Consider the following 27,504-nt stretch of genomic DNA (forward strand, 5'->3'; position numbering starts at 1 on the left):
ATAGGTGACCTCTGACCCCAGTTCTGAAAATGTCAGTACCAACATTTTTAACAGCGCCCTCTAGGTAGCAAGATCTAATGAATGTGACAGCCCACCCTGTTCTCCCCTACACTTTATAATTATACTGTAACTGATAAATCCAAATCCAGTCTATTATAAACACACTGTTTGTAAGCCTAGAAGGGATTTTTTGTGTAATAATTTGTCTTCCCTCAACGGACATTTGGCTGCTTTTCCAACTCCCCGTTTCGCCACCTCCTCCTCGTCGCCTTGGAGTGTGAAGAGTCACTCTGTATCCACCCATCCACTAGCAGCATCCGAGTGAGTCACTGTCTTCTCCCCGTCTCCCGGGATGCCAAACGCTGTCATCGCCGTGGGCAGATCGGGCGTGGGTGAGAGTGGCAGTGCACCAGGAGAAGAAAAAGATTATGTGGGCAGCGGACGGCTCATCTTGGCCCAGTGGCCAGGGTGAATGGAGAAGGCTCAGGGTCTCACAAGGCCACTTCTTCACAGCATAGAACTTGTTTAGAGAGCGCCGATGGATCTCAGCACCTTACTGGATGCATCATTGTTGCTCCTCAGACTAATTTGCACTGATGTTCTTGGTGGCTCTTCAGGATCACTGAACTTCAGTTGGTTGTGTTTTCTGCAGGTGTTGCTCCACTACTGAGATAAAATTGTGTCAAAAGAGCTTTCATCATGTTGACTGCAATGGGGGGTAAGGTCTAATCCAATTAACTTGAATCCAATAAATCTGAATTTAATTGAAGTACATGGGGTCTGAGGCTGAAGTAATTAGAGGGATAGCCAGAGCAGGATGATTTGGTTGTTAGTGTCGCCACCTGCTACACTGCACATGCGCTGTTCAGACCGTCTGCAGCGTCAAAACATCTGAGCTGAAGCTCATGATGTGCTCTTGCCACCTATGGATTTGTGATGTGATTTGGGAGTTATTAATTAATGATATATTGGTGATTGCCAAAGGAAACAGCATGTGCAAAACTCTAATTTCTGTAGCAAATAGGCTACTGATGTGGTTACTTTTAGATAATAGAGCGCAGTTTATGTGTGCATACTGCCTGCCAGGAGAGTCCAGCTTTGTGTTTTTGCCAGATGTGGAAAGGGGTCACATCTGGAGCATCTTGTCTGTGACCCGGTTAGCGTCGTCACCGGTCATGACATCACGGGCTTTGTGTTTTATGTGGGAATAAAACACAAAGCCTGCGCCGCAAAGAGCTCCGCATCTCACATCCAGTAGCGGTCTAAGTGCAAAGCATCGTCAGCTGTCACTGTAGGGAAAAGTGATATCATGAAGGCACAGAAAAGGTTTAGGGTTTAGTGGTGACAGATGTCCCCACGGTGTCCCAGCTCTTAACTCATGAACAGACACAAGGTGAAACAGCCAGATCCACCTCGCTATTGTTCTGATGGTTGTGTGGTAACAACAGGAAGAGAGCCCCCCTCCTACACACTCCCAACACCTCCGCCCAATTCACCTGTCACCTCTTATTTATTATCATTGCTTTTGTTGTGATGCAAACTAAAATCGCTGCTTGAAATGGGCTCATACATACTGAGCATTGAGAGACTGCTGCACTAAAACCACAGAGCCCCCCCCCCCCCCCCCCCCNTTGTAGGTTTGCATCAGTGAGGAAATTTAATCGGCAGCCTGGTTCATAAATCAGTTTCCCAGCGCACAATGAAAAGGGCGGTGGCGCTGACAACAAGAGGGGAAAACGATTGTGTCGAAATCTCATCCCCGAAATCAGCGTGCAGAGGACACTGGCCGCTTTATGTACGGCGGTCTCAGATGGGCAGATAGATAAAACCCCAGAGTCATTTCATCGTTTTGTGTTTTTATTTTTATTAGATGGTCCTCGATGATTTTTTTTTTTTGTCGGAGGTGCTGAAATGCAGCCAGCATCGTTTGAGCGAGTGGCTCCCCCTCCCCTTTTGCCCACAGACACCATCACCACATCGCAGGGAGAGGGAGAGAGAGCAATAGGCAGCATCAGTGAAAGGAGCCAGCCTTGCTTGTAGGTTAGAGATTTTAAAAAACAGCACAGACAAAGGAAAACATGGATGCACAGGGGAAAATTCCCTTCCATCAGGCACCAGAGAGGATGCGGTGGTCGTCCTGCACATAGCCGGAGTTATGCACGGACTATTCCCTCGTTTTTAATGAGGCGGGTGGGCACGCACAGCAAGCTGAAAAGGCGGAAAGATCTCTCCAACCCGTCTGCAAATTCTGCCTGCGATGGCTGTGACGGCGCGATGCTGTTACAGTATAAATGAGAATGTGCCTTTTTCTTTGTATTTGGTTATTTTCGTACTCAGTGGCCTTACAAATGCACAAATTCGATACTCCATTCCGGAGGAGCTGGAGAACGGGGCACTGGTCGGTGACATTGTCCGGGATTTGGGTCTGGACCTGAGAAAACTTTCCACGCGACGCATCAGAATCACATCGGACAGCGGACGGAGATATTTCACCATCAACCACAAAACTGGAAAGCTGGTGGTGAGTGACCGCATTGACCGAGAGACAGTGTGTGAATTCAGTGGCACCTGTTCGCGCAATCTGGAGGTGGTGTTAGAGAATCCACTGGAGGTGCACAACGTGGAGGTGGAGATTTTGGACGTGAACGACAACGCGCCGCAATTCCCCCGAGATGAATATCAGCTTGAGGTGTCGGAGTCGGCTCTCCCCGGGTCGCGTTTCCACATCGAGGGAGCTCAGGATGCAGATGATGGCTCCAACTCTGTGAAGCAGTACCGCCTCAGCCCAAACGACCACCTCGCCCTGGACTCCATTAAACCCTTTGCAAACAATAAGCACATCGAGTTTATTCTCAAAAAGCCCTTTGACCGCGAGCAGATGCCCTCCCATCAGCTGATCCTGACAGCTATGGATGGAGGCACCCCACAGAGAACTGGAACAGCCAAAATCAATGTGCGCATCCTTGATGCCAATGACAACGTACCTGCGTTTGACAGCTCCGTGTACAAAGTAAAGCTGTCTGAAAACTCTCCAAAGGGCGCACTTGTGATCAAGTTAAACGCAACAGACCCTGATGAGGGCTCAAATGGGGAGGTGTTTTACTCCTTCAGCAGTTACACACCTGAAAGAGTGAGACAGATGTTTTCCATGGACACAGAAACAGGAGAAATCAGGGTGAAAAACAATATAGACTATGAGGAGACAAACTCATATGAAATGTACATACAGGCCATGGACAAGGGCCCGGCTCCTGTGGCAGTGCACTGTAAAGTAGTTGTAGAAGTTTTGGATGTCAATGACAACATTCCTGAGATTGTACTGTCTTCGCTCTCCAGCCCTGTACGTGAGGATGCCCGGGCTGACACGGTTGTAGCATTGATCAGTGTGAATGACCGTGACTCTGGACCAAATAAACAAGTCAACCTGGAGATCATGCCCAATTTGCCTTTTAAGATCAAGTCTTTCCGGAACCACTACACCATCGTCACAGCCGCTTTCCTGGACCGGGAAACCATCTCGTCCTACAATGTCACTGTCAACGCCGTGGATGGAGGCACGCCACCCCTGTCTTCTCAAATGACCTTTAAAGTGGACGTTGCAGACGTGAATGACAACCCACCTCGCTTTGAACAGACATCGTATACTGTTTATATTACAGAGAACAATGCCCCCGGTGCACCTCTGTGTGTTGTTAAGGCCACAGACGCTGATGCTGGAGAAAATGCTCGCATCACCTATACTGTCCTCAATGACAACAACCATGGTATCCCTGTAGCCAGCTACGTCAGCATCAAACCTGATATAGGTGAAGCCTATGCCCTGCGAGCCTTCGACTTTGAGAAGCTGAGAGAGTTTCACTTTCAGGTTAAAGCCCAGGACAACGGTGTGCCTCCGCTCAGCCGTGTGGCCACAGTGTATGTTTACATTATGGATCAGAATGACCATGCGCCCAGGATAGTCTACCCACCTGCCAATGGGAGCCGCACCACAGAGACGCTGATGAAAAACGCTGAAGCGGGAGTGTTGGTTAGCAAGGTGACGGCATGGGATGGGGATGCAGGGCAGAATGCTTGGCTGCTCTACGCCCTGGAGCAGACCAACAAAGATCTTGACCTATTCAAGGTGCATGAGTACACAGGTGAAATCCGCACCACAAGGCGCGTGATTGAGGACAACTCCACCTCCTTCGTTTTGACAGTGATGGTGCACGATAACGGCCTACCGCCGCTCTCCTCCACAGCCACCATCCATGTGCACGTGATGGAACTGCCCCCAAAGTTGGCCCCTGACCCCAAGCGCATCATCAGGCCCAACAGCCCCCTAATGTTTTCCAACGTCACCCTCTACCTCATCATTGCCCTTAGTGCCACAACCTTCGTGTTCCTGGTCACCGTCTTTGTGCTGGCCATTGTGCGTTGCCATGCCTACTGCACCCAGCCTGGCTCCTGCTCCCCGTGTTGTGTCTCCAAGAAGAGTGTTCCAGAGGGGGGCACCTCGGCTGGTGGCGGTGGGGGTGGAGGAAGAGCTGCAGGTGGTGGAGGAGGAGGAGGAGGAGGAGGAGGACAAGGAGGTGGTGGAGGCGCAGGTGGAGGGCAACCCAACAACAACGTGGCCCTGCGCCGCGACCTCAAAGTGGAACCGCATTATATTGAAGTGCGGGGAAATGGGTCTTTGACCAAAACATACTGTTACAAGACATGCCTGACTGCCACGTCAGGAAGTGACACTTTTATGTTCTACAACACAGGACGGCCACACAGTGGCACCTGGGGCTCGGGCTACGTCACCAGCCACAGTGGACAGAGCCAGTTATTTGTACGGCGTCTCAGTATGCCAGACGCAACTGCCATTCAGGTGTGTGTCTGGTTTGATCTCTGTGTTTGTAATTTTAGATCGCCTCATAGCAATAAATGACACACAAAGCACGAGCCATAAAAGGGAAATTCTCAGTGAGTTATGGTTCAGGGTTTGCTCTAGGGCGGTGTTCTTGCAGTAGGATTGCAGTTGACATTTACAGCTTAAAGCCTTACATCTGTTCCTCTGGCTTGTGATGTTTAAAAAAATATATTTTCTTGCTGCTTCTTCAGACAGAAAGTACAGAGTGGGAAATGAACATTTATTCAGTATTTACATCCCTTGCATCCAAGACGTTTTTGGAAAAAGGGGTTCTGCTTAGTTCTTTAAGGTCTCCCAAATACATTTCCATAATCTGTGTTTATCAAGATGGAGAGAGATATCACCATTTTGTTTCTTTGTAGGCTTCCATTGTTGCCTTTGCTGGTCTTTACATTACGTCCTGGTTATCTTAAGCTCTGCATCTTGGCATCCAGGAGTGTGAGTAGTCTCTCTGGGCTGTGTATTTTTTTGAGTGGGTGCACTCTGATTTGCTGGATGTGGTAGATGATGTCTTTGTGTGTGCTCCACGCTTGCAGTTGTTTGGTGATTCAGAGTATGAGATGTTAAAGTGCACCTCTCCTCCACAGTTCTGCAGAAAGCTAATCAAAATATTTTTTCAAGATCCACCTCTCTGACTCTCTCGGCCTCTTTCTCTTCTCCTTGTTACTCTTTTTTTTTTTTCACCACAAACCAGTAGATTTCAGCTGCTTGTTCACCTATGACCCCACACTGCCAGTGCTATTTGTCTACTGCGGGCTGTGTGCCACAGTATTCAAGTCCAGCAGGTCCAGAGGGCATTCAGTGGTCATCTCTATAGAGGGGGAGAGTCTGGGAAATAGTGCAGCTTTCGCCAGCTACGAGGGCCACCAGTCCCACTGCACCAAAATATCCTCTTCTGGTCACGTACCTCTCTGGTGCTGAGCAGTAAGCCAGAGTTTGGGAATCGGTGAAGAAGGCAGGGATGAGGCAGAGACTGTATGAATTTCATTTAGATTGAGCTTTCCATGTTTTATTTCCCATCTAAAAGGTTGCTTACAATATGCACACAGTTGTTTGCATCATTTCTGCTTGTAGTAAAACCAACAGTATTAATAAGATAAAACAAACATTATTTGTTTCTTACATACTCGTGTTTACCCCTGAGCCTCTCTGGGTTTGTCTGTGCAGTGCAGGAAAAAACGTTTTGGGAAAATAAGTGGTAAAAAAAAGGAATAAGAAATGTGTAAAGTAATTGTTCAGTTACCACTTGACGTGTCCCTCATTAAATGCCAGTCATGTTTGTTCTTGCTATGTAATTAATTAACTGGCAGCGATGTGTTTCTCAGCACTGTGCGTGGATTGGCTGGCTCCGCGCAGATGAGGCGGGGGATGAAAGGTGATTGGACACAGTGTTGATGGCGGAGGTGTGAGCTCTGTATCCATGCTAGGAGTGTTCACTCAGAGGGAGAGGGAAGAATGGAGAAAAAGGCGAGAAAAGGGTTGAGTAGCCAAAATTAAAAGCTTTGTTTATTCACTGATTTTCAAAGTACGGTCAGGCAAGCAAATGAATACACTAAACTCGTTTTTTTTCTATATCCATCTTATTTGGTTTCTTCCTTTTAAATGATGAAGCAGGCATTGATTTCTCATCCTCGGTATGAGTCAGATTTGTTTGTCTGTTTACATTTACTATGTGGATTCTAGTGTTGCATGTATGTCTTCCCTTGGGAGTAAATCAGACTGCTGACATGTTTATGTTCCAGATGCTTGTATCTAATGTGTGTATGTGCCAGTGTGTGTGTTTTTATTTACCCCCATAAACACCATACGGCCAAACAGACCTCTCCCTTCGGCCACTGCCATTCTGCAACAGGGCAAACATTTAGCAAAAGCATTAAGTCCCAACTGTGGACAATCTGCTCTTATTTAATGTTTGTTGTCTCACTCATGTTATGCAAAAGGCAAGCTTAGAGAAGGAGCGTTTGTTTAATTGTTTTTGACGATATACTAACACTTTTCACCTTTCAGTATCAATCTAAACTGTCGACCTAGCAAGTGATTGCTTAAAATAATCAGGTGCACCTTTAGTTTTCAGTACGATAAGTGTCTCCCATGCTGCAGTGCTCCGTATCCCTGTAGACATTCTGCTCTGTTTGAATGACTCCAGGAGGAATACCAGGCTTCTCTCATTAAGACCAAATATTGGATTTCAAGGGTGATGAATGTCCACTGCAGATTCATAGAGGTCAATGCAGCTTCAGCAGCAAGTGAACATCTGTCATATTTGAAAGGAAATGGGATTGCAAATGGATCTCTTATGAACTGCACGGCCGAGCACGGAGAATTCAGTGTTCCCAATCAGATTGGTTTAGCTGCGTGGTTTAGGCTGAGATTAGAGGAAATACAATCTCATCTCGGTTGTGTGCTCAGGTAAACAGCACATTTTGCTGCACCACGACTGAACTGTAGTCCTCTAACAACATGTTGTCAGGTTTTATGATGTTGTATTTTTATATATTTGCGATAATGGAATTTACTAGAAGCACAAACACTGAAGTCTCATTTAAAGATGTCACAAATGAATTGCATCACTGGCAGACAGGCAGAGGTTGTAATGATGTGGTGTCCCATTGTGTCTTTCTTTTGTAGTGTGTCTAGGTCTATATGCAGGGCCGAGGGGGTAAATCTGATATCTGCCCTCCCCCCATCCCCTCCTTCCTCCACCTGTGACCTTCACAGGAGTGAAATGACGGAGGGCGGGTGGGTGGAGGGTAAAATGTAGACTGAGCTCTGCACAGTTACCATGGTGAGATGTGTCAGACTGACTCAGGCAGACTGTGTGCCAGTGACACTCAAGGTTTTGATCAGTGTTAAGAGGATATAACAGGGAGAAAGAACTCAGCAGCACAGGGGAGGGGGTGGTGAATATACAGAGGCAGAGCACAGGAAGGGAGGGTGAAAAGGAAAAATACAGCAGACGATGCAGGTCTTTTAGAAACCAGGATCCAGCATCACTGAAAAACATCTACGCATTTTAGTAATTATGTGAAGACTTATACGTTTTGAAATGTTTTAACAGAGAATATAAAGAAAGGGACGGGGAGCGTTAAGTAGGCAGCTGTAACTTTGAATTGAGTATGTCGTTGGTACATGCAGCAGTATGAGAGTTCTGCAATGTTTCCATGGTAATGGACTGTACCACAACCAGCCTAGGCTAAGTGGACTAACCCTGGATGTGTAGCCTCAGGGCGTCTGTATCACAGTACCAGGGTCAGTGGGCCGCTGGAGTGAATTCTTTCAAAGTCTTGTTTTTTTTTTTTTTTTTGTCAGAGGACATGGATGGGAGTTGGGAGGGAGGGGGAGGAGGAGAGGGTGTGGGGATGGGAGGAGATGAGTGCACCTACAAGCTTTAATTCATCACTCACTTCTCTCCACAGGCAGCGGCAAGCTGTCACCGCTATGACTGTGTGTGTGTTTGTGTGTGTGTGCGTGACTGAGTTTGTGTGTTTATGTGTGTGCGTGACGCGCATGCACTAGCAGTTCTCTCCATGACTTATTAATGAGACAGTATTGGCTTTCGCCTGTACTTAAGACTCAATTCCTCTCACTCTCTCTTGCAGCCCAAAGTGCCGAGTGCAGACTGGAGATATTCAGCCTCCCTGAGAGCAGGAGGTGTGATGCAGAGGTAAGCAGCCCATTTATTTTCTGTCACTTTGCAGCATCTCATCGAACCTCACCAGTCACTTTTGTCATGTTATGTCAAAGAAGACATGTACACTATTATCCCACCTGATAAGCAAATAACCAGATCCTGCACCACTCTCTAACTCACTGATCTTAAGAACCACCCATTCTTCATTAAGACTGATTGCTACCCCTGACAACTTAACCCAACATAAGTGCACACTTGGGTTTGGGAGTCATGAAACATATTCTCACATAGTCCACAGAAATGGCTTAAGCTTGCCGTTGAGGCACACTGCACATTTAAGATGTGAAATCATACGAACATTAAAATGACATGCACCTGCAATACTAAGTAAAATAAAAGGGAAAGTCAGGGGAGAAGCCCTGTCATTCTGCAGTGGAAACCAAAGACAGTCATTTCATACCGAGGAGTCATTCTGTAGATCTGTTTTGGTTTGTTGAAATGGAATAAAACACTGAACATGGAAAGGGTACAGAGTGTACCCATGATATGGCCACTAGGCAGAATGTATTATTGTCTTCAAAGCCCCACCCATCTTTGTGCCACAGAGGCAGGGCTGCAACTAATAATCATTTTCATTGTGGATTAATCTGTCAATTATTTTCTCGATTAATCGATTCGCTTTTTGGTCTATAAAATGTCAGAAAATGGTGAATAATGTCAGTCAGTGCTTCCCAAAGCCCAAGATGACTTCCTTGAATGTCTTGTTTTGTTCACAATCCAAAGACACTAAGTTTATTGTCATATAGGAGCAAAGAAACAAGGAAATATTCACGTTAAAGAAGCTGGAATCAGAGAATTTAGATTTTGAATTACTCAAACTGATTAATTGATTATCATATTAGTTGGCAATTATTATAGTAGTTAACTACTAATCATTTAATGGATTAATCATTGCAGCTCTACACAAAGGCAGGTGAGGCACATAGGTTCATTCATTGATGTATTCCAGTAAAGATGTCTGAGATCATCATTGCTGGCAGCTGTTGCTTAGCTGTGATTACAGTGCTGAGGGGAAACGGGTGGGGCTGAGTAACAGTCTTTTCCAAAAACAGAATAATGCCACCGTATTTTACCCACTTACATTCACATTTCTCAGTGTACATTATTTCTGTTAAACACACAGTTAAAGTTAACTGTGAGAAAACAAGCAAATGATTTACATTTGATTAAAAAAATCTAGCTTTCATAAGCAGAAACAGTTACTCTTGTAATGATCATCAAAACTGAAAAAAAACTTAATGTGAAAGAAGAGAGAAGAGGTATAGTGAGGAGAAATGCAGTTGGACACGGCTCTCTCAATATTACCATAGACAGATGGAGAACTGACAGGAGGGAAGGGTAAGCAGAGCGGGGGTCAGTGATGGATGAAGGGCAGGTAGTCAGGAGGAAAGATGGCCTATCAGAGACATGGGGATTACTGCATGACCACACCAGTGATCAGATTACCCATAAAACACTGGGCTACTACCTGCTGTGGGATCAGATGGACCCGAGCAAATCAAGGGTCATGCTAATGAGGTGGCACCATAATTACAAAAGTCCCAGGCTTAATGGGCTACCCACGACATGTCTATCTACCTACCACTGATCATATTCATCTAGTCTATCCACTTCCTATAGATAGATATGGCATAGATGGATTGAGACAGTGGCCTTGAACAGACAACAAACGGCTTTACAATCTCTATGTCACAGAAAATAGTAGTAGTATTTCTCTGTAACACCCAAGCCCATCATAATGATAATAATAATGATACCATGTGCACACATATGCAGATGATTATCTCTGTATCCATGGCGGTGTTATGGTTGAGACAACCACATTAAAAGATGAAGAGCGCATGTCTTTCACTGCCTTCTTCTGTTGCTGCTCATTGATATGAGTCTCCTGAGACCCATGTCTATATGCAGGGCTGGGCAATATGTAGACAATTAAATATCACAATATTGTTTATTAAATACCTTGATATCAATATTGCAATGATGTTGTAGAGTTGACTATTAATGCTTTCACAAAATATTTACACAGTGAGATTTCTGATAATAATTATCTGTAATGTTGATACAATGACCAAATGGGAAAAGGCAAATAATAGAACAGCTAGAGTCTGTCAAGTTCAGAAATTACATAATGCAGCCTTTAAAACCACGAAAACACAACACTTACTCTATTATGATGTTCAAAATCTAAGACGATATCTTGTCTAATATCACAATATGGCAGCCCAGTCTCGTAGAAATACATGTAGTGGACACAAAATCATAACAACACATTACCTGGTTGTGGGCAGGAAATATGTTAAAATTATGTGCTGGCAACACAAAAACAATGCCAATGCAAAGTCAATAAGGATCTTTTGTTGTGATGGACACACATATGAAGTAAGCGGTTGGGATGAGGGGGTGGGATGGATCAAACAAACATGGACTTTCAACCAGAAGGCCGCTGTTCATGTCCTGTGTGAAACAAAAAGTCAACATAGATACATGACTTTATGGACGTTACATAATTAGACAAAGTACTTTATGCAGGTACTTTACCTATTTACACAAGGTATGGAAGTTTAGACCACTTATGTCCCGTACGCAACTTTGTGTTTCCTAGGATGGTGAAGGCATGACCCACCCTACTCTGCCTCTGACTGGTTTACCCTGACATTCTTACCCAAACCCTAACCAATCTCACTCCTCATGCATAAACCTAACTAATCCAACCAACAAAGGTAACAAGCCTGTCAGAGGGAGAGTAGGGCGGATCATGCCTTCGTTATCCTAATCTGCATCCTGCACATAGTTGTTTTCACCAAAACCATGATCTTCTTTTAACTTAACCAAGTATAATTTTGTTCTGATTTTGTTTCTCTAAAGAACACATTTTCACTATGACCTCGTCACATATTGACATTTGGTAATGGACCTTTCATGTCCAGACACGGCGTGAAAGGTACCCTGGGTGCTTAGTTGTTGACATTCTGGGACACCGTGTCAAGTTATGTCTATTACATGGATTGTCTTCTTTCAAAATACACTTATGTTTTGACGGTAAATTTGCCGTTTACATACAGTCTCTTTCAAAATAAACGCACGCATAACCAAACCTCAACATTTCATAGCAGACACTGCGTTGATATTGTTTTCGTCTTGCCAGGGCATAATTTAGTTGAGAGATGTTAAGAGGTCATGTCAGTTTACATGTATTTTTGTAAGACTGCGTGGATATCGATATAATGATATATTTCCCAGCCCATGTGTTACATCATCTGTATACTGTAGACACCCATCCTGTATATCCATATTCATGTGTGCACTCTGATGTCCAAGTCAGATTATTAACTCTGTACCATCCGAGTGTCATTAATGTTACACAGATCCCCTCATAATTACAGCAGGGATTAATGAGCATTAATGTGCTTGTGTGAACCCGTCTAACATATTAAATCTTTCTCGTGACTCACTACCTCTGATGTGTTTTAAGTTGACTATCCCGCATGTCCCATTACCGAGCCTCACTGGATGTTCATTTATAATCAGAGCTTGTAAAAGAGATTTTGGATATCACACCCAAACTCCATGTAATGGCGCTGACCTATTTAATTTAATTTAATCTCTGTCGAAATGCACATGATTTCCTACTGATTGTGCTTTTTTTGAGGGGGTTGTGTCGGGGTTTATTTTGTGATCACTGTAGTTATACAAGATATAGAGACAGATATTAGTCCTTTTGGAAATTCATCGTGTACTGTACAGCAATTGTCAGATAAAGAAAGAGACAACTATAACAACACCGACAATAACACAACAGCACCAAAGAAAACATCAATTACAAGGCACCTCTCTATTATCATGGACCTGTTAACCACACATTAACAATATAATTTATTTTTTTTTTTAAATATCATGGTTATCATCACTGCTGGTATATCGTAAAACCCCTAATCTGAAGAAAACGAAATTTGCCCTATCAGAAAGTCTACACACTGGAAAATGATGAGGATGCATGTGTTTACAGACGGCAGGAGAGAATGAGATGATGAGGGACAAGAGAGAAGCTGAAAAGTGTTTTATCAGCCCAGTGTTTTCCATTAATATTTGATCAGTGCACCTTGATGATGCTAGTGCTTAGCAGCATTTAAAATGGCCTCCATCACCAAATCACTTCTGTTCTCTTCACAGAACTGCTGTACACAGGGATCTAGATTCATACATATTAACTGTCTTTTAACATTAATAAGCTACAGACTTATACTCTTATTTACACAATTATATTCTAATACTCCCTGGTTCCCAAAATTGCTTGTAAAGACTGAAAGCTCCTTGTTTTCTTGAAGTAGAATCATTATTGTTGCCTCAGAAGAAAACAAATTACAGAGAAGAGAGACTAGCACACATTAAAGACGTCAGTGAAGGTTTAAACTTCTAAAGACCTAATTTTCCACTCGGAGACAGTGGGGAGAAGAGTAGACAGGTGGATTAAAATGGAACAGCAGGAGGCAGAGATTGAGAGTCTAGAGGTTTTAGAACAAATATTTGAGTAGAATTATATCTTTCTGTATCTGAATTATCTTCTTTTGAACAAAATTTAATCGAGAAGACTTTAATCTGCTGCTAACACCCAGCAGCTGAAGGTAATATTAAATGGGTGGTGCATCCAAATCACAGACAGACAATTTCATATTATGGTTGAATATCCTGTTCATGTCATGGGTAATGGATCATGTCAGCTGCTGCAGTCTGCTTGTATAATTTAGGTGAAGAGGCACTTAAAGAGAGATGTTGCCCTCCTTGCTTGGATCATATCACTAAGCAGTGGCCCTTTGTTAAGATAACAAGTTTCACCTGGATCGTCATGACTAAAATCTTATTGTCAGAGCTAGAAAATATAATCCTCCCCTTTCTAAAGATAAGGCAGAAGCTGTGAGAGAGAACTGTGGTTCGTAGCAGCGTTTCTGTTGCTATTGTTCAGCACTACAGAGAGTGTGGTGTTTTTCAGTAGAGGGGAGGGTGCCGAATCCCACAGAGTGTGTGTGAAAATGTAAGAGCGGCCATCTGTAATCCATAATCCAGAGAATGCCAGAGAAAAATGTAGGGTGAATACTTTAATCCTAATCTGAACATTATTTTCTAACCCCCCCACACCCACAGTACCAAGGTCTGTATTTGTAATATTGTGTATTATAGGAAGCATATGGAGACAAGAGAATTTAATATGTGGGAGATTACATTTAAGTCACGTGAAACAATCACAAAGTAGAGCTTCGCAAAGTATTAAATTATATGTATCCATTCTTTTTGTTTTGCAGTTTAATTTAGCGTGGTTTAGTATTTAAAATAATTGCCTAATGCCAGTGTCAGAAAAGCCTCCGCTACCACCTAAAATGCTTGATAGTCTATCGGTCAATATGCAAGCACCGATCTGATACCACGTAATTTATTAATAAACCTCAAAGTAGTTTAACACCCTGGAAAACCGTCAGTTTTCACTGAAAAATTAACCCACTATTTTTGGTATTTTGGTATCAGATTGGTACTTGGTATTGGCCCGATACGTAAATCCAGGTATCGGAATCAGTAGATAAATGGTATCAGAACATCTGTAATATCATAAATTTGGTAACTTTTCCAGTGTGTAAAAGTGTGCATGTTTGTTTTGTGTGTTGCAGCTCAGTGCACATGGAAGAGTCCTCAGTAATGCAAGGAGCCCAAGGTGTCCTGGTTCAGAACTGGCCCACTGCATCTAGCGCTGCTGGTAAGACTCAGCTTCTCTCACCTAAACCAGTCACAGCTACCTTAAACAGGCACAATACAATAATAAATGTATATAAAGTGAGAGGTCCGCATGGCACACATGGACCCAAAGTGCTGTAACAACCATCTACAATCTAGTTTAATGGATCTCTGTGCAACCCTGTCCATGACACAGATTCAGACCAGCTAGGACCATCCTATACATGTACTAAACTGTACATTCCTAAAGAGTGTATCAAACCACCAGAGAGTCATAAAATGAGGAATACAGAGATATCAGCTACGAGATCGCCACGACCCACTCTTACCACTTCCCACTGCTGCAGGGAGAGGAAATGACACATGCTACGTAGGCGTAGATGGATATCTCTGCTCTCTGTATCAGGAAGGGAGACAATGCAGAGAAAAAGAGGGCGAGGGAGAGCCAATAGTTGATTGTACTATCAGCGAGATGTTTACAGAGGCATAAGCCACTGAGCCACAGAGGACAAACATTAGAGAACACATTAGAGAAGAAGAATAAAACACAATTATATTCCCTCATCTATTAATGTGGATCTCTCTCATTCTCCAGCTCTCTTATGCTCACACTCACAAAGACAAAGACAAAGGATCGTGATGTGGGCAACAAATTATATTAATTTCCAATATTTTTGTGTATTTGTAAGCTTTTGATAACGTGTATAACATATACATCTGTGCATTACATAACTGCATGCATTCAACAAGCAGATGAATGCTTTGTAGTGATATATTTCACTATTACTCTCATGAAGGAAGCAGTCTTTTTAAGAATTTAAGCCAACAGGCATTTCAGCTGCAAGACAGCCTATGAAATTGCAGATACGAGTCAAATTCAAAGTGTTGTTCAAAACAGAATAGTAATTATTGGCAGCGTCTTTGCTGTGAAGCAGCTGCAGGCAAGCGACACACATGGAAGCGTCAACTTAGCTCGTTGCTTGATAACCATTAAGTCTAAATTTAACATTTTACAGCATTTGACACATTGTTGTCAAGAATGTCAGAAATATTGCAGGGTGGAACAGACTGTTTTCACCAAGCAGTCCAGTTCAGTTCAGAATGGTTAATTTTGCCTTTCCATTGTCAAAAGTTGTGGATGGTCCCAATAAAGCCGTTCCATGCTGTTCTGTTTTTTTGTCACCCCTCTGTTGACATAAAGACAAAATAATTTTTGGTCATCTCTCCTTCATCAGGATGGAAAAGACCTCACCAAGGCTCAAACAAAGCACTGCAAAGAAGCATAGGCCTATTAGAAAACAGTGCAAGCTCGATCTCAAGAACAGGAACACTGGAACAAAACAAATCCCTAAATGACAGCATACTCAATGCTAGATGACATTTCACGGACACTGTAATGTGAATGTCATTGCATATGATGCCATACTTCCTGCCCCTAACCAAGATTTATGACCGAAGACTCCACGGCACACACAGTGTCAGCACCCTCCGTGCACTGAGGAGAATACAGTTGTCAACTCTTGACTTTCCTCGGGATGACAGGGAAGTGGGGTCGTAAAGGATTAAGAGTGAAGTTAAGAAAAGAGTGGCCTTGCGGAGAAAAATGAAGGAGGGGGCAGGTGAGATAACTAGACAGAAGTACATACAATAAGAGGAGTGGAGCGAGGACGACGGTGTAATTAAGTTTAGATAAAGAGGTGATTTGTTGTAATTAAGAAAGTAGAATTGGCCGAGCCTCGTGTTTTTTATAGACAGGAGGCGGTGGGCTGGGCAGGCAGACAAACTACCCACACACTAACTACTGTCTCTTCCTATCCGCACGCACACACGCACACAGCCTCCTCCGCTCTGCCATCGATTTGTTGCCTTGGCTGAGGACTTACAGCCTGCAGGCACTTCAAAACATGAGCGATTGAAAGATAGAGCGACAGAGAGAGACAGCAGAACAGGCAGTCGTGACGTCTTCAGGGTGGGTCGGTGATAACAAGATCAGCTGGTGAGGATTTAAGGTGGTCTAATTAAGCTGTGGCAGTTGGAGAACAACACATTGTGCACATGCTTTGCCTAAAGGCTAGCTGTCCCTTCTTTATCTCATTGTTAGCCAGGTTAAGAATAGGCATATTAGCTGAGGGCTATATTAGCTTCAGGTCAGATTTTAGGGTTGGATTAAGGGTAATTCTGGGCTAAGAGTGGCAGATAATATGAAAAGCATGTATATCTAAAGCTCCCTGACTGGAGGACAAGATTGGGAAAGATTTGTGTTCTGACTTTGAAGTTAGTTCTGTTCATCATGTCTCAGAAATGAGAGAAATGAAGATATTGATTCAATGTGGCCTGTCACATCACTGTGAGTCACAGTCTTCACTATTTATAACTAAATCATCTTGTTTGCGAGGCAGGCTGCAGTCCTTAGGTGGAGAGCAGGAGTATACGGGAGTTTGGTTTCTTGAGGGAGTTCTTTCAGTCTGTTGTGCTGTACCTGCAGGGCGATGTTTTGCCTCACAGTCTATTTTTTGCTTCGACATGAGACATGGAGGTACAGCAGACAACGCCCCTGTTTCTCCCTCCTCTGATTCGGGAGCGATTTGTGCGTCTGTGTTGTTGCATCTTGTTTAGTGTTTTCTCGTGTGAACGTGCGTGTGTGCCTGGCCGTGTTTCTGAGTGTGTTTTGGCTGCCTGCTTTGTGTGCTGCTCCTGCTGTGACAGATGGAGCGCAGCCCACGCCCAGATTAACAGACCCACATTAATGAAATCAGGGTTCTGCTTGCTGTCTAACTCGCTCTCCCTATCTGCTTCCCAATCCCCCTATGTCTTCCTCTTCTGTCTCTCCCACTATTTCACATCTCTGTCTCTAAACCAAAGATACGCAGGGATTCAGAGAGAGCTGTGCAGCATTGCAACCAGAGATGCAGAGAGAGACGGAGGGGGAGGAGGGAGATGTGCAGGTTGCAAAGCAAGGGGGTGATAAGAAATGAGAATAAGCAATAAATGATAAGGTGCAGAGGAAGGTAGAGACGCGATGAGCATAAACTGGGAGGGATTGACGATGAGTAAATCAGAGTGACTGACTGTAGCAAAGTCTGCAAAGGAAAGGGAGGAAGCAGTACGAGGCTGCTGTTGCTAGGGGAGAGTGGTTAGACTAGACACAGGGAGGGAGAGGGAGAGAGCTTGCAGCATTATTCTCCATCAGCACAAGCACTGTCACCATGACTCCTACCAATGTCCTACTGCTTCACTGGAGGATGTAGTTTCCACGGCAACCATTCATGGCCCCTAATATTGGCAGGAGAGAGAGGAAGGGAGGGGGGGCTGTTAAGAAGAGGGGTGTGCAAACATATGGCGTGGGACAAAAGGTGCTGAAGGAGGGGGAAAGAGGGGGAAAGAGAAAAAAAACATTTTGGCATCAGGTGAAGGACAAGACAAATGGTGCTGACTGAAACGCACGTACACGACGGGCAAAAGCTACAGAAGAGCGGGAGGGGGGTGACGAAGTTAAAGGAGGGAGGGACGTGTTTGGAAAGTGAGAGTTGGAGGTAAGAGGTGTAAAGGGAAGGAGGGAGCAGAGGAGTGAGTAACAGGAGAGTGACCTACATTCACTGGGGCGGTGGTGTACTGCAGAGGTGGATGCAGGTTTACTGTTTTCGTTATCGCCACAGATCCCATATACGCGCTGAAACATACACACAGAGGGAAGAGAGGACAGATTTGATTAAGGTTAACAGTAATCAACTGCAGCGGGCAAAAATAGACTCAAGGGTGGAGGCAAAATGCCAAGAAAAAATGGTGGGCAAGAGGAGACTACTCATTTTGCTCCTTCAGTGCTTCAAGGATTGACTATATGATCCACTTTGTAGCATCTAGCACCATAACTTTGTCAGTGTCATCAGGAGGGGTGGGTACAAGTTTGAATAAGTACATTTTGAGGGATTTTGTCGCAACCCCTTCTCGTAGAAATTACTTTTGTATGTTTCTATACTGCCTTCTTGATTACGTTGTTGTGGCAACATAATGGCTGCCTCGATTATGTTCAGAGATATTGTTTCTCTAAGGTAATGGAACACTACATTCATGTACCATGTAGGCTTTGGAAGGGGCTCGTAGGGGAGGGCAGTGGGCGTACAAAGTCATCACAGGTAGCTTACATCCTCGAAATGTTCACAGTTAATGAAAAATCCATTTACAAAACAAATGACAAACAACCTGAGATGAAGGCTGAAATATGACAGCAAAATAACTGATAAATAATTTTAACTGTATGTCTGTTAGCAATTTTGTTAGCAATAAGGTAGCTACTTTTCACAGCTGCACTGCTGATCTCTCAGCTAAAACTAAAACCAGATTTATGTTTCCTCAAACCTGCCAACAACAACAATGTATCTTCTCTGTTCTTAGTTGTCCTTGAAAGTAGTTGTATTTTTTACCATAATGAGTTGATAGTGGTGCTAAATATAATATCTCTAAAGCACTGAAAGGTCCAAGCACACTGACTTCCCATTTACCTCTGTGAAGAAATAGGAACTGGATCATTTGGGCAACTAAGAATAGCAGTGGAATTAATGACTTCTCTGCAATGTTTATGTTAAGCAAAGTCATTGTGTGGGCCAGATTGGACCCTTTAGTGGGCTGGTTCTGGCCCATGGGCCGTATGTTTGGCACCCCTGCATTAATCAGTCCCAACAAGGTCACACCGAAACAGCTTGACTTTGTCATTTAACTGTTACGTAACATTACGTAAAGTCCATTCACATTATGGGTATTGATTGAAGCACTCTATTGGTATCACTTTAAGGGTACTGGTATCATACTTTTTTAAACAATACCCAGCCATATTTGTTAGCGAACAATTTACTGATAAGTGAAACTCGTTTTCATCGACAGTTTGCTGATACATTCAGTATCTACATTTTTGTGACTCACCAGATACATTAATTTGCATTATCCCCTCATTATGTTGATAGGAAATGTTATTTTCTCAGCATTACTTTTCCCTCAAAATGTTTTTGCTCTATTAAATTACTTGTGTATAAACATGTTTTTTGAGTAGTGGATAAAAAGACACAAAATGGAGGCAAAGAAAAGACACAAACAGTCAGTTTATTGAAGTCAAGGCTCTGTAGCTTACATTAAAGCTGCAGCCTTTAGGTTAAAGTACATTTGGTGTGAAACCATTTTTGGCACAAGCAGAAGGGCAAGGTAAAACAGTCTAGAAGCTGTCAGCGACTTTTCACAGTTTCTAAATCCCTCCGCCCCATCTGTTTCCTGTTCTCCACTTCAGTTATTTGCTTTCCTTTATTGTCACTCTGTTTTTGTTCCCATCCTGCGCTCTCTGAGTCTTTATATATCTTGCCAGCTCTCTCCCTCTCTTTCTCTCAGGAGAATAAATCAATTTCTACTTCTCCGTTTATTTATTTTTTTTTATAGCACCTACACATACTGACATATACACACACACACCGATACAATGATAACAATTCCAACTCCCACACATGCACCTACATTCAGTGTTATTTTTATTGTGTTAAGCCCTGTCACTTGGGATTGCTTGTGTCCACCATCTGCCACTTGATCCAGCTGGGAGCAGACAGCAAGGTGTTCAACCTGGCATGAAACCCAAACAGACACACATACACACACACACACAATTACACACTCCAATATGCATATGCAGAGACATAATCACTCTTAACAAACCCACAACCAGCCATCATTATTGTATTATTAACCACAACCGTTTTTGGTTTTGTTTTTTTCTTTATTTCATTTACTGTTAGCAGATCGGGGAATATATGGTAATTTATGCAGGCACAAAATGTATTCTTCTATCACCACCCAGGCATAGCAGTGAAAACACAGACACATGAATAACAATTAGGTTTTGAATAGACAGCAATATCACATTTTGTTTTTATCACGATGCGCACACACTAAACAGCATACTAACAAACGCAGGTGCTATCCTGAAGAAGGGTGTGGTCCCAGCTGACTGTTTGCTATCATAACAATCACAGATTTCTCTACCACTGCAGTGTGGAGGGGAAAAAAAAGAATCGCACCTTCAGGATCTTTTAATACTTTTTTCCCCCCTCCTCCCACCCTCCGTTTTGGTGGTGAGCATCGTGTTTCATATCTGCATCCCTGCACTTCCTGGCCCCTCTTCTTCTTCCTCCTCCTCCTCCTCTTCCTCCTCAGCTAGTTATGTAACGCTGCACTGCGCTCCACTGCGCTTCTGCCCAACTGGCCGATGGTTGGGCGAGACAAGGGGATGAATAAAGTAGACGTGGCAAAATGGAGCTTGGGTGATTTAAGTGGCTGTGAAAACCTTGGGCGGCAACAGGGGAGTGAAGGGACATTCACATGCAGAGATGCCGATTGAAGATTTCAGAGATCAAACTCAGGGGAAGAGAAGGAAAAAATCAGAGTCTGTGAATGCAAAATTATCGATTAAAGTGGCTTGTGTCACTCCAGCATTTCAAATACAGAGGCTTTCAAATACAGAGGTTAGAGATACATGGAGAGAGTAACAGAGCCGGGGGCAACAGTCATCACTGTGAAACAAATAAACCATCCTAGTCTCTAATGTGCCTGGTAGTTATCATTGATGGACAAGCTGTTTAATACCCAATCACATTAATGTTACCATAAACATTGATAAGCATGATTAAGGCTTGTCAATAACTGGGAGGGACGGGTGCTGGCTGGCTTGGTTTTCACGCAAGATTAGTTGAAAGGTCAGAGGAAATGAGCGATGGAGAGAGAGAGAGGGTAGCGAAGAAAAGAGAAGGAGGTTGGTCGTGTGAGAGGAACAGAGAGAAGAAAAGAGGGGAAGTTTTGCTCTGCAACAGCCATCGACAAATCAGATTGAAGCAGTGGCTGTGTGGAGATCAGTGTTGGGCAAGATGAGTCTGTTACAATTATGAAGGAAGAGACGCAGAGAAGAGGCACGGAGTACAGTATAAGGAGACAGATTAAACTAGTCAGTAGAGCTGGCATCACAAGTCAAATCCCATATTGTCAATATTGCCTGTTGTACCAAAATGACATATGTTAATCAGAAAAAGCACAAAAGGAACCTTCCCAAAACAGCAATGACGTAGAGGGGTGCAGGAATGAGTCCTAAAACCTGGAAATGAGTTGGAAAGTAGCACTTCTGGATCACTCGTCTTGAAGTCAGTGGGTTTGTTGAATGGGTTTTGGGTTTGATGCCTGAAATAAGATCTGTGGTTGACGCAAGCTTAAGATATTTTCATGTTTTGTTCTACAACTTAATACATCAGTAAATACCCTGCTCATGAATTTTTAAGCTTTATGTGTCCTAAAAAAGGTGGCTGCCAACAAGTGGCTAAATGAGACTACAGAACATGCTCTGAGTTCCAATATCCATACTACCTATATATAAAGTGTACCAGAAAAAAATTTAGTATGTCAAACACAGTATGCCAAAGATACCAGGATGTTCTATTACATCCGATCCGATTTTCAGTATGCAAGCCAGCAAGCATGATTTAGAACATTTTTACAGCCATGTTGTGGTGGTGACATCATAGTCATGCAATTGCAGTGTAGTTTGTTTATAGCCTAACATTACCTTTTCACTTCTGACAACTGCATTTACACTGCAAAAGTCATAAAAGTGGTTTTCATCTCTGAAGATTATCTTGCTGAACAAAACATGTATCATAAACTTTTGTTGCCTCAGAGCTTATTTTCTGCAGTAATCCAAAATCCATTTGGAAAAGTCCCATTGGCTTTCTGACAAGGAAACCAGGGCGACGCTAGCCTACAAAAAAACGTCACCCCTGCTGCAGTCTATTACAATATGACCTTTTCAGTGGCACCACAGTTTAACTAAGCCAGACTACAGTTTGCCCCACGATTTGTCTTATTTTTAAATCCAGCACAACATATTGACCCTTTTTAGGAGAGTCACCCTGCCCTGCCTTGCCTTACCCTTTTCCATCTGTCTGCTCTTAGCATGACTCATCACTCTCCGGGGTATTGTTTTGTTTGTGAATGTAAGTTTGCAAAGGGGGCACTGGTGTCTCATCAAGTTCCCACATCGAGTTAGACAGGTAATTTCTTAGAGGCAAGAGACTGGACACTTTAGAGCAAAGCATCGCCAGCACTCCAGTATTTTTCAGCACATATTTTTGTGCTGCTTTTCTCCTGTTTCTGCCTTCCTTTGTGAGATTATAGAATCAGGGCCATGTTTCTGCTTGGGGAGTCAGATGAGGACTTATCAACTGGGGGGAGACTCTTGCCTTGTAAATGAATGTGACTCTCGCTGTCTCCGTGTCTTCATGTGGAGGAAGCAGTGACTGGATCTAGCCTGTCCCGTCCTAATCTTCTCAGTCTCTTTGTCAAATTCAGTCTTCTCTCTGCGGCTCTTGCAGCTGTGTTGTCGCAGTCGCTGAAAGCGAGAGCTTTTTGGGGAATAGCGTTGTGAAACAATTCAAATGCATGACCCACTTAATTCCTGCGCTGTGGTCCCAGTCTGATTTTTAAAATATATGTGAGGGAATTAAACATGAATCATGACAAATCAGACTCAGGCTGCAACTAACAACTATTTTCATTACATAACAACCTGCCAATTACATTCCCAATTATCAGATAATAGTCTTGTCCATAAAATATAAGAAAATCATGAAAAATGCTCATCACAATTTCTCACAGCCCAAGGTAACATCTTTAAATTGCTTGTTTTGCATAACCAGCAGTCCAAAACCCAAAGCTATTCAATTGGCAGTGTTATTTGTTGATCAATTTATCTCAGCTCCAATTCAGACTAGAATCTGTGTACGTTTAACTTAACACAATTAAGAAAATTAGATTCAGTGCCATTGTCTGCTTCGACTTGGGCAGTTTCCCTGCAGAAGGAGGAGCTTTACAGCAGTGTGCGTGCCTCTATGACTGATTAGAATTGTATGCCAAGCACAAGACGTCATGTTTGCCATGGATTTACTCCATGAATCCTTTACTGTGAGCAGATCTCACTGAGAGCTGGTAATTGAAAATGGTTTCAAAAAAACTGAAAGGAAAACAAGTAAGAAGAGCGAGCAAAATAGGAATTGAAAGCAGGGATAAAATTGGAACACGATATATATGAAAAAGGGAGTAAATAAACTCCACCATATCACAACTAAAAGTTTATTAATGCTAGTAACTTATGGCTAAAATAGTTCATCCTGCTATTGTATAACAATGCAATCAAGGGCATAGGTTTGGATTCAACATTAGGGTGGCACATACGAAACTGGGGGCATGGAGTCCTCCCCCAGGGAATTTTGAGCATTGAACACTTTAATGTCCTGCATTCTGGTGAATTATTATGCACCAATTTGTAAATTTGCTGCCTCAATTCATGGTTGAAATGTCTTTAGCCCTCTGCTAATTTGATGTTTTTATTGGGGGTATGCACATGTACTAAATATTGAGGCGGGATGTGTCCCCTGCATTAACTCCCCATGCATTAACTGTTTATGAGAATCTTATTCTCTCTCAGTGATGTAATGTACGATTTAGGCATATCAGTCCATCCCTACAGCCCACTTTAACCAGCACTTCCATCCTCTTCATCCAACTATATTTAGGATGACAGTTCATTTTGGGTAAAGGATGCAGCATGAGGAAAGCCGAACCCAAACACAGAGTGTATATTTTGAGGCTGGCTGGGTAATAGTGCAGTGAGAGAAGATTAGAAGATGGTATTCTCTGCCCTGGGTACTGCATGAGGTCAGGCTTCTTCTTCCAGACACTGTTCCTTCTGGTTGGATGGAGCCCTGCTCAGTTAATCTCCCCTTTGGAAAGAACTCAGAAAAGGAGTCAGAGAAATAAAAGGAATATGTGAGGCAAGTGTGGCAAGTAGGTCATTGCTGTGAGGAAAGAAGCAAAGTGACGGGGTCCTTTGCTGGTAGACTGCTTAGTTTCGTTACATACTGCACGTAGATAATAATATAACGACACATGCAATGAAGCAAGGGTGTGATCACTCTTTGATGTGTACAGTTACACCTGTCAGTTACTGAATACTGACATGTTTGCTTTCCTTTTGTGCAAAAGATTTAAGTTAAATTCCTGTAAAATACTTTATTACCTTCCTCAGCCTTCAACGTAATGATAAAGTGTTTAATGCTTCATCAAACAGTGCCATGGATGTTAGCTTTGGCCAGGAGGGAGACTTTGATTCATTGCCCACTTAGCAGTTTCTTCTTGAAACCTCCCATTAAGTCCCACCACCTACCACCTTTTATAGCATGTCATAGCTGTTCCTCAAGGAATGCCACTCATTATTGACCGATTAGATTTTTACAGTAGCTGCAGTGGAGGTCGGTGAGCTCTCGCTGCAGTCAAAGTTTTAACACAGTAGGCCTGATTTATGTTCATAAAAGTGCGGGGCACTTTTTTTATGGTCAGCTGCTTCGACTTCCTCCTGCGGGCGGGTTTTGTGAGTTCAAAAGCTGCAGTTCAGTAGGGGGATTTGTCAGAGAAGGAATCAAAATGTGGTGATACTAAATGCAGATACCTGTTAATTACATAACAACAGGCTTTAGGTAATCTCTTAAGAAAAATATATGGGTCTTTATTACTTATTAGGTGAAATTCACAAAGAAAAAAATTGCTTATAAAAAGATGCACACCGCCACGATGTACCTGTCATCCTAAGAAGGTGTTTGCTTTGGTGCAGTGGCAGCTCGGCAAACTACAAGTTCAACTTCAAAAGTATATTTTTCAGGATTTATCTTAAAAAAAAAAGTGTATTGGTTCATACAAAAGTAATCCCGCTCAACCATAACTCATGATATTTTTCTGCAGAGACTGTGTTCTGGCTGTATGTTCATATTTTCTTTCTATTCTCTGTGTTTGAGATGTTTATGGGGATGTACCACCTCATGTCTTGGATGAGGTTGGAGCTTTATAAAAAAAGGCAGCAACCAGGTGTCAGACCATAAGCAGCAGGCATCCAAGAGACACAGCACTGAAAAGAAAACACAAATATAGCGTGGCAAAATGACAAATGAGAGTGAATCTGGGGTTGGCTTTCACTTTCACTTTCACTAGCGAGTGTATTTACAAACTATAACCAACAAACCAGTGCAGTATGCCTTTCACTTAAGCCACCCTATATTCTGTGAAATCTGTGCTAAATTAGTTTTTTGTTAGTGGCAGTTTTTTTTTTTTAGAAAGAACGTGAGATTACTATAGCCATACATTAAAAAAAGACAATATCTGTTCAATGTCAGTCATTACAGTTGCCTCTTTACTGTACACACCTGCTCATATTTGCACCTGCTCTTCAGAGACCAATCGTTTTTAACTTCAAAGTGATCACACAGATTGGGCAAACTTTTGTAAATCCAGCAGAATTTGTTCTATCAACCTCCCTTATGGTATCTCCTCCAGTTATTTGTTCAGTCCTTCCTTAAATTTGCATGCATGAAGGACAAACACAACCTGTGCCTCAGATGACTGGCACACTGTGCTTCCAAGCTGCTGTGTTTTATAAATAGCATTCATAACATTAATTTAGGTGCACAATGCATCACAGTGGAGGTGCAAAAAACTCAGTAAAGCTCACCCAGTGTTTCTGAAGAAAGGTCTATGAAAATCATAACATTTTTTTTATTTTTATAAGCAAGCAAATCGAAAACAAATAATAACTCATCATCTATCTCTTTGTGTTTCTTTCAGATGCTGAAGGGGGAGAGGTGTCCCCCCCAATGGGTGCTGGCGTAGACAGCAACAGCTGGCACTTTCGCTATGGCCCCGGCGGTCCTGGTGCACCCCCACAACACCTGAAACCTGGCGAGGTCCCCCCAGAAGCCTTCATCATCCCCGGCTCCCCCGCCATAATATCCATCAGACAGAACCAGGGAGGAGAGGACGACAAGAGCGATTTCATCACCTTTGGGAAGAAAGAGGAAGCCAAGAAGAAAAAGAAGAAGAAGAAGGAGAAGAAAGACAAGAAGGATAAGGGCAAGGATGACGGAGATGAGTAGAGGAGCGGAAAGAGAAAACAGCAAAGAAGAAGAGGGCGTTGTTAAAACAGAGGTACCAACCAAAGTCCACTGGGCAAAAAGAAAATGTGAAACCTATTATAGATTTTTCCAACTTCATTTTATTACTTATTTTCACTGATAATATTTCAAAGAACCTGGCCTTACCAAGATTGATTTTACCTTCAGTCCCTTACTGACGTAAATTATCGATCTTGCCTTGATAAACAATAAAATGATTGATTTTGCTCCACGCCCCTATGTGCCTATACACCCAGAGTCAACTCATGTCAGTCACCTGTTCCAATAAGGAAGGACCACTCTTTGCCCCTGTCTTCAATTTTTTGTCCTTTAACCCACTGGGCATGTTGGCACCTCTGTCTTACCCCCACCCCAACTGATGTGTAAACCATTCTCTCTGAGAGAACACAAATACTTTGTACAAGAACAACAAAAAGCTCTGTGCCAGCCAAGGAAAAGAAGAACGACGAAGAAGATTGAGACAGATGTATACCATCTGGAGCTGGACACACACTACTTGTAAATAGCACAGGAGAGAGTCACTGAAACTAAGGCTTACAAGACACTGCTGCAGATTCCTCTGGTAATTACCAACAGTGTTTCCTGAGATCTCGAAGAAACCACATGCACACATTCGCATGCTCACACATTCAAACATGCAAAACACAGATACACGTATTTACCATGACAAAGTAGATGTGGAAAGCACTTGAGACCTAGAGAGAGGGAGAGAAATAAGAAAAAAAAGGAGAGAAAATCAACTGATATCAAAGAAATGTGCTTAAAACGAGACACTGCAAGCTTTTTGCCCTGCACAGTCGCCTATGTGCGGTGCGCATGTGTACATCAACTCTCTCAGGATGGAAGCAGCATCCTTTGCATTCACTCTGTATTTGCTCACTGCATTTGAAGGACACAGAGAGCTTCATCTCCAGCCAGAACCCCAACTGAGGAATGCAGAGAGCACCGGAAAGATGAAGAGATGGAAGGATACCTCACATTCTCCTGAGGATCACCGAGGGGAGAATCCAGCTGAGCTGGCTTGTGACTCCGCTTTCAGTCAGTGGACTCTGATGAAACCTTATAGAATATTAGAGGAGTCTTGAGATTTTGATAACACCTTCTCTTCTCCCCCTGCCGCAGCAAAAGCCTATGCTTTCTGCTTTGAATGTTTGGTA

At 43.0% G+C, this 27,504-nt stretch overlaps 1 protein-coding gene across 5 annotated transcripts in view; it reads left to right on the forward strand.

The window, feature by feature from the left end:
• The window catches only part of LOC126388513 (protocadherin alpha-C2-like), a 55,879-nt gene extending 29,426 nt beyond the window's left edge, over positions 1–26,453 (forward strand). For 4 of the 5 annotated variants that reach the window (XM_050041685.1, XM_050041688.1, XM_050041684.1 and 1 more), the window contains exons 2-4: positions 8,497–8,561; positions 14,249–14,334; positions 26,001–26,453. In XM_050041685.1, coding sequence (XP_049897642.1) covers positions 8,497–8,561; positions 14,249–14,334; positions 26,001–26,308 — 459 coding nt within the window. In that variant the 3' untranslated portion in view covers positions 26,309–26,453. Of the gene's footprint in view, positions 1–1,671; positions 4,856–8,496; positions 8,562–14,248; positions 14,335–26,000 lie in introns of those variants that run through there. The other variant, XM_050041683.1, reaches the window with a different exon arrangement.
• Positions 26,454–27,504: the final 1,051 nt, after the last annotated feature.

Source organism: Epinephelus moara, chromosome 4 (assembly GCF_006386435.1).
Source record: "Epinephelus moara isolate mb chromosome 4, YSFRI_EMoa_1.0, whole genome shotgun sequence".
NCBI classification, from domain to species: Eukaryota; Metazoa; Chordata; class Actinopteri; order Perciformes; family Serranidae; genus Epinephelus; species Epinephelus moara.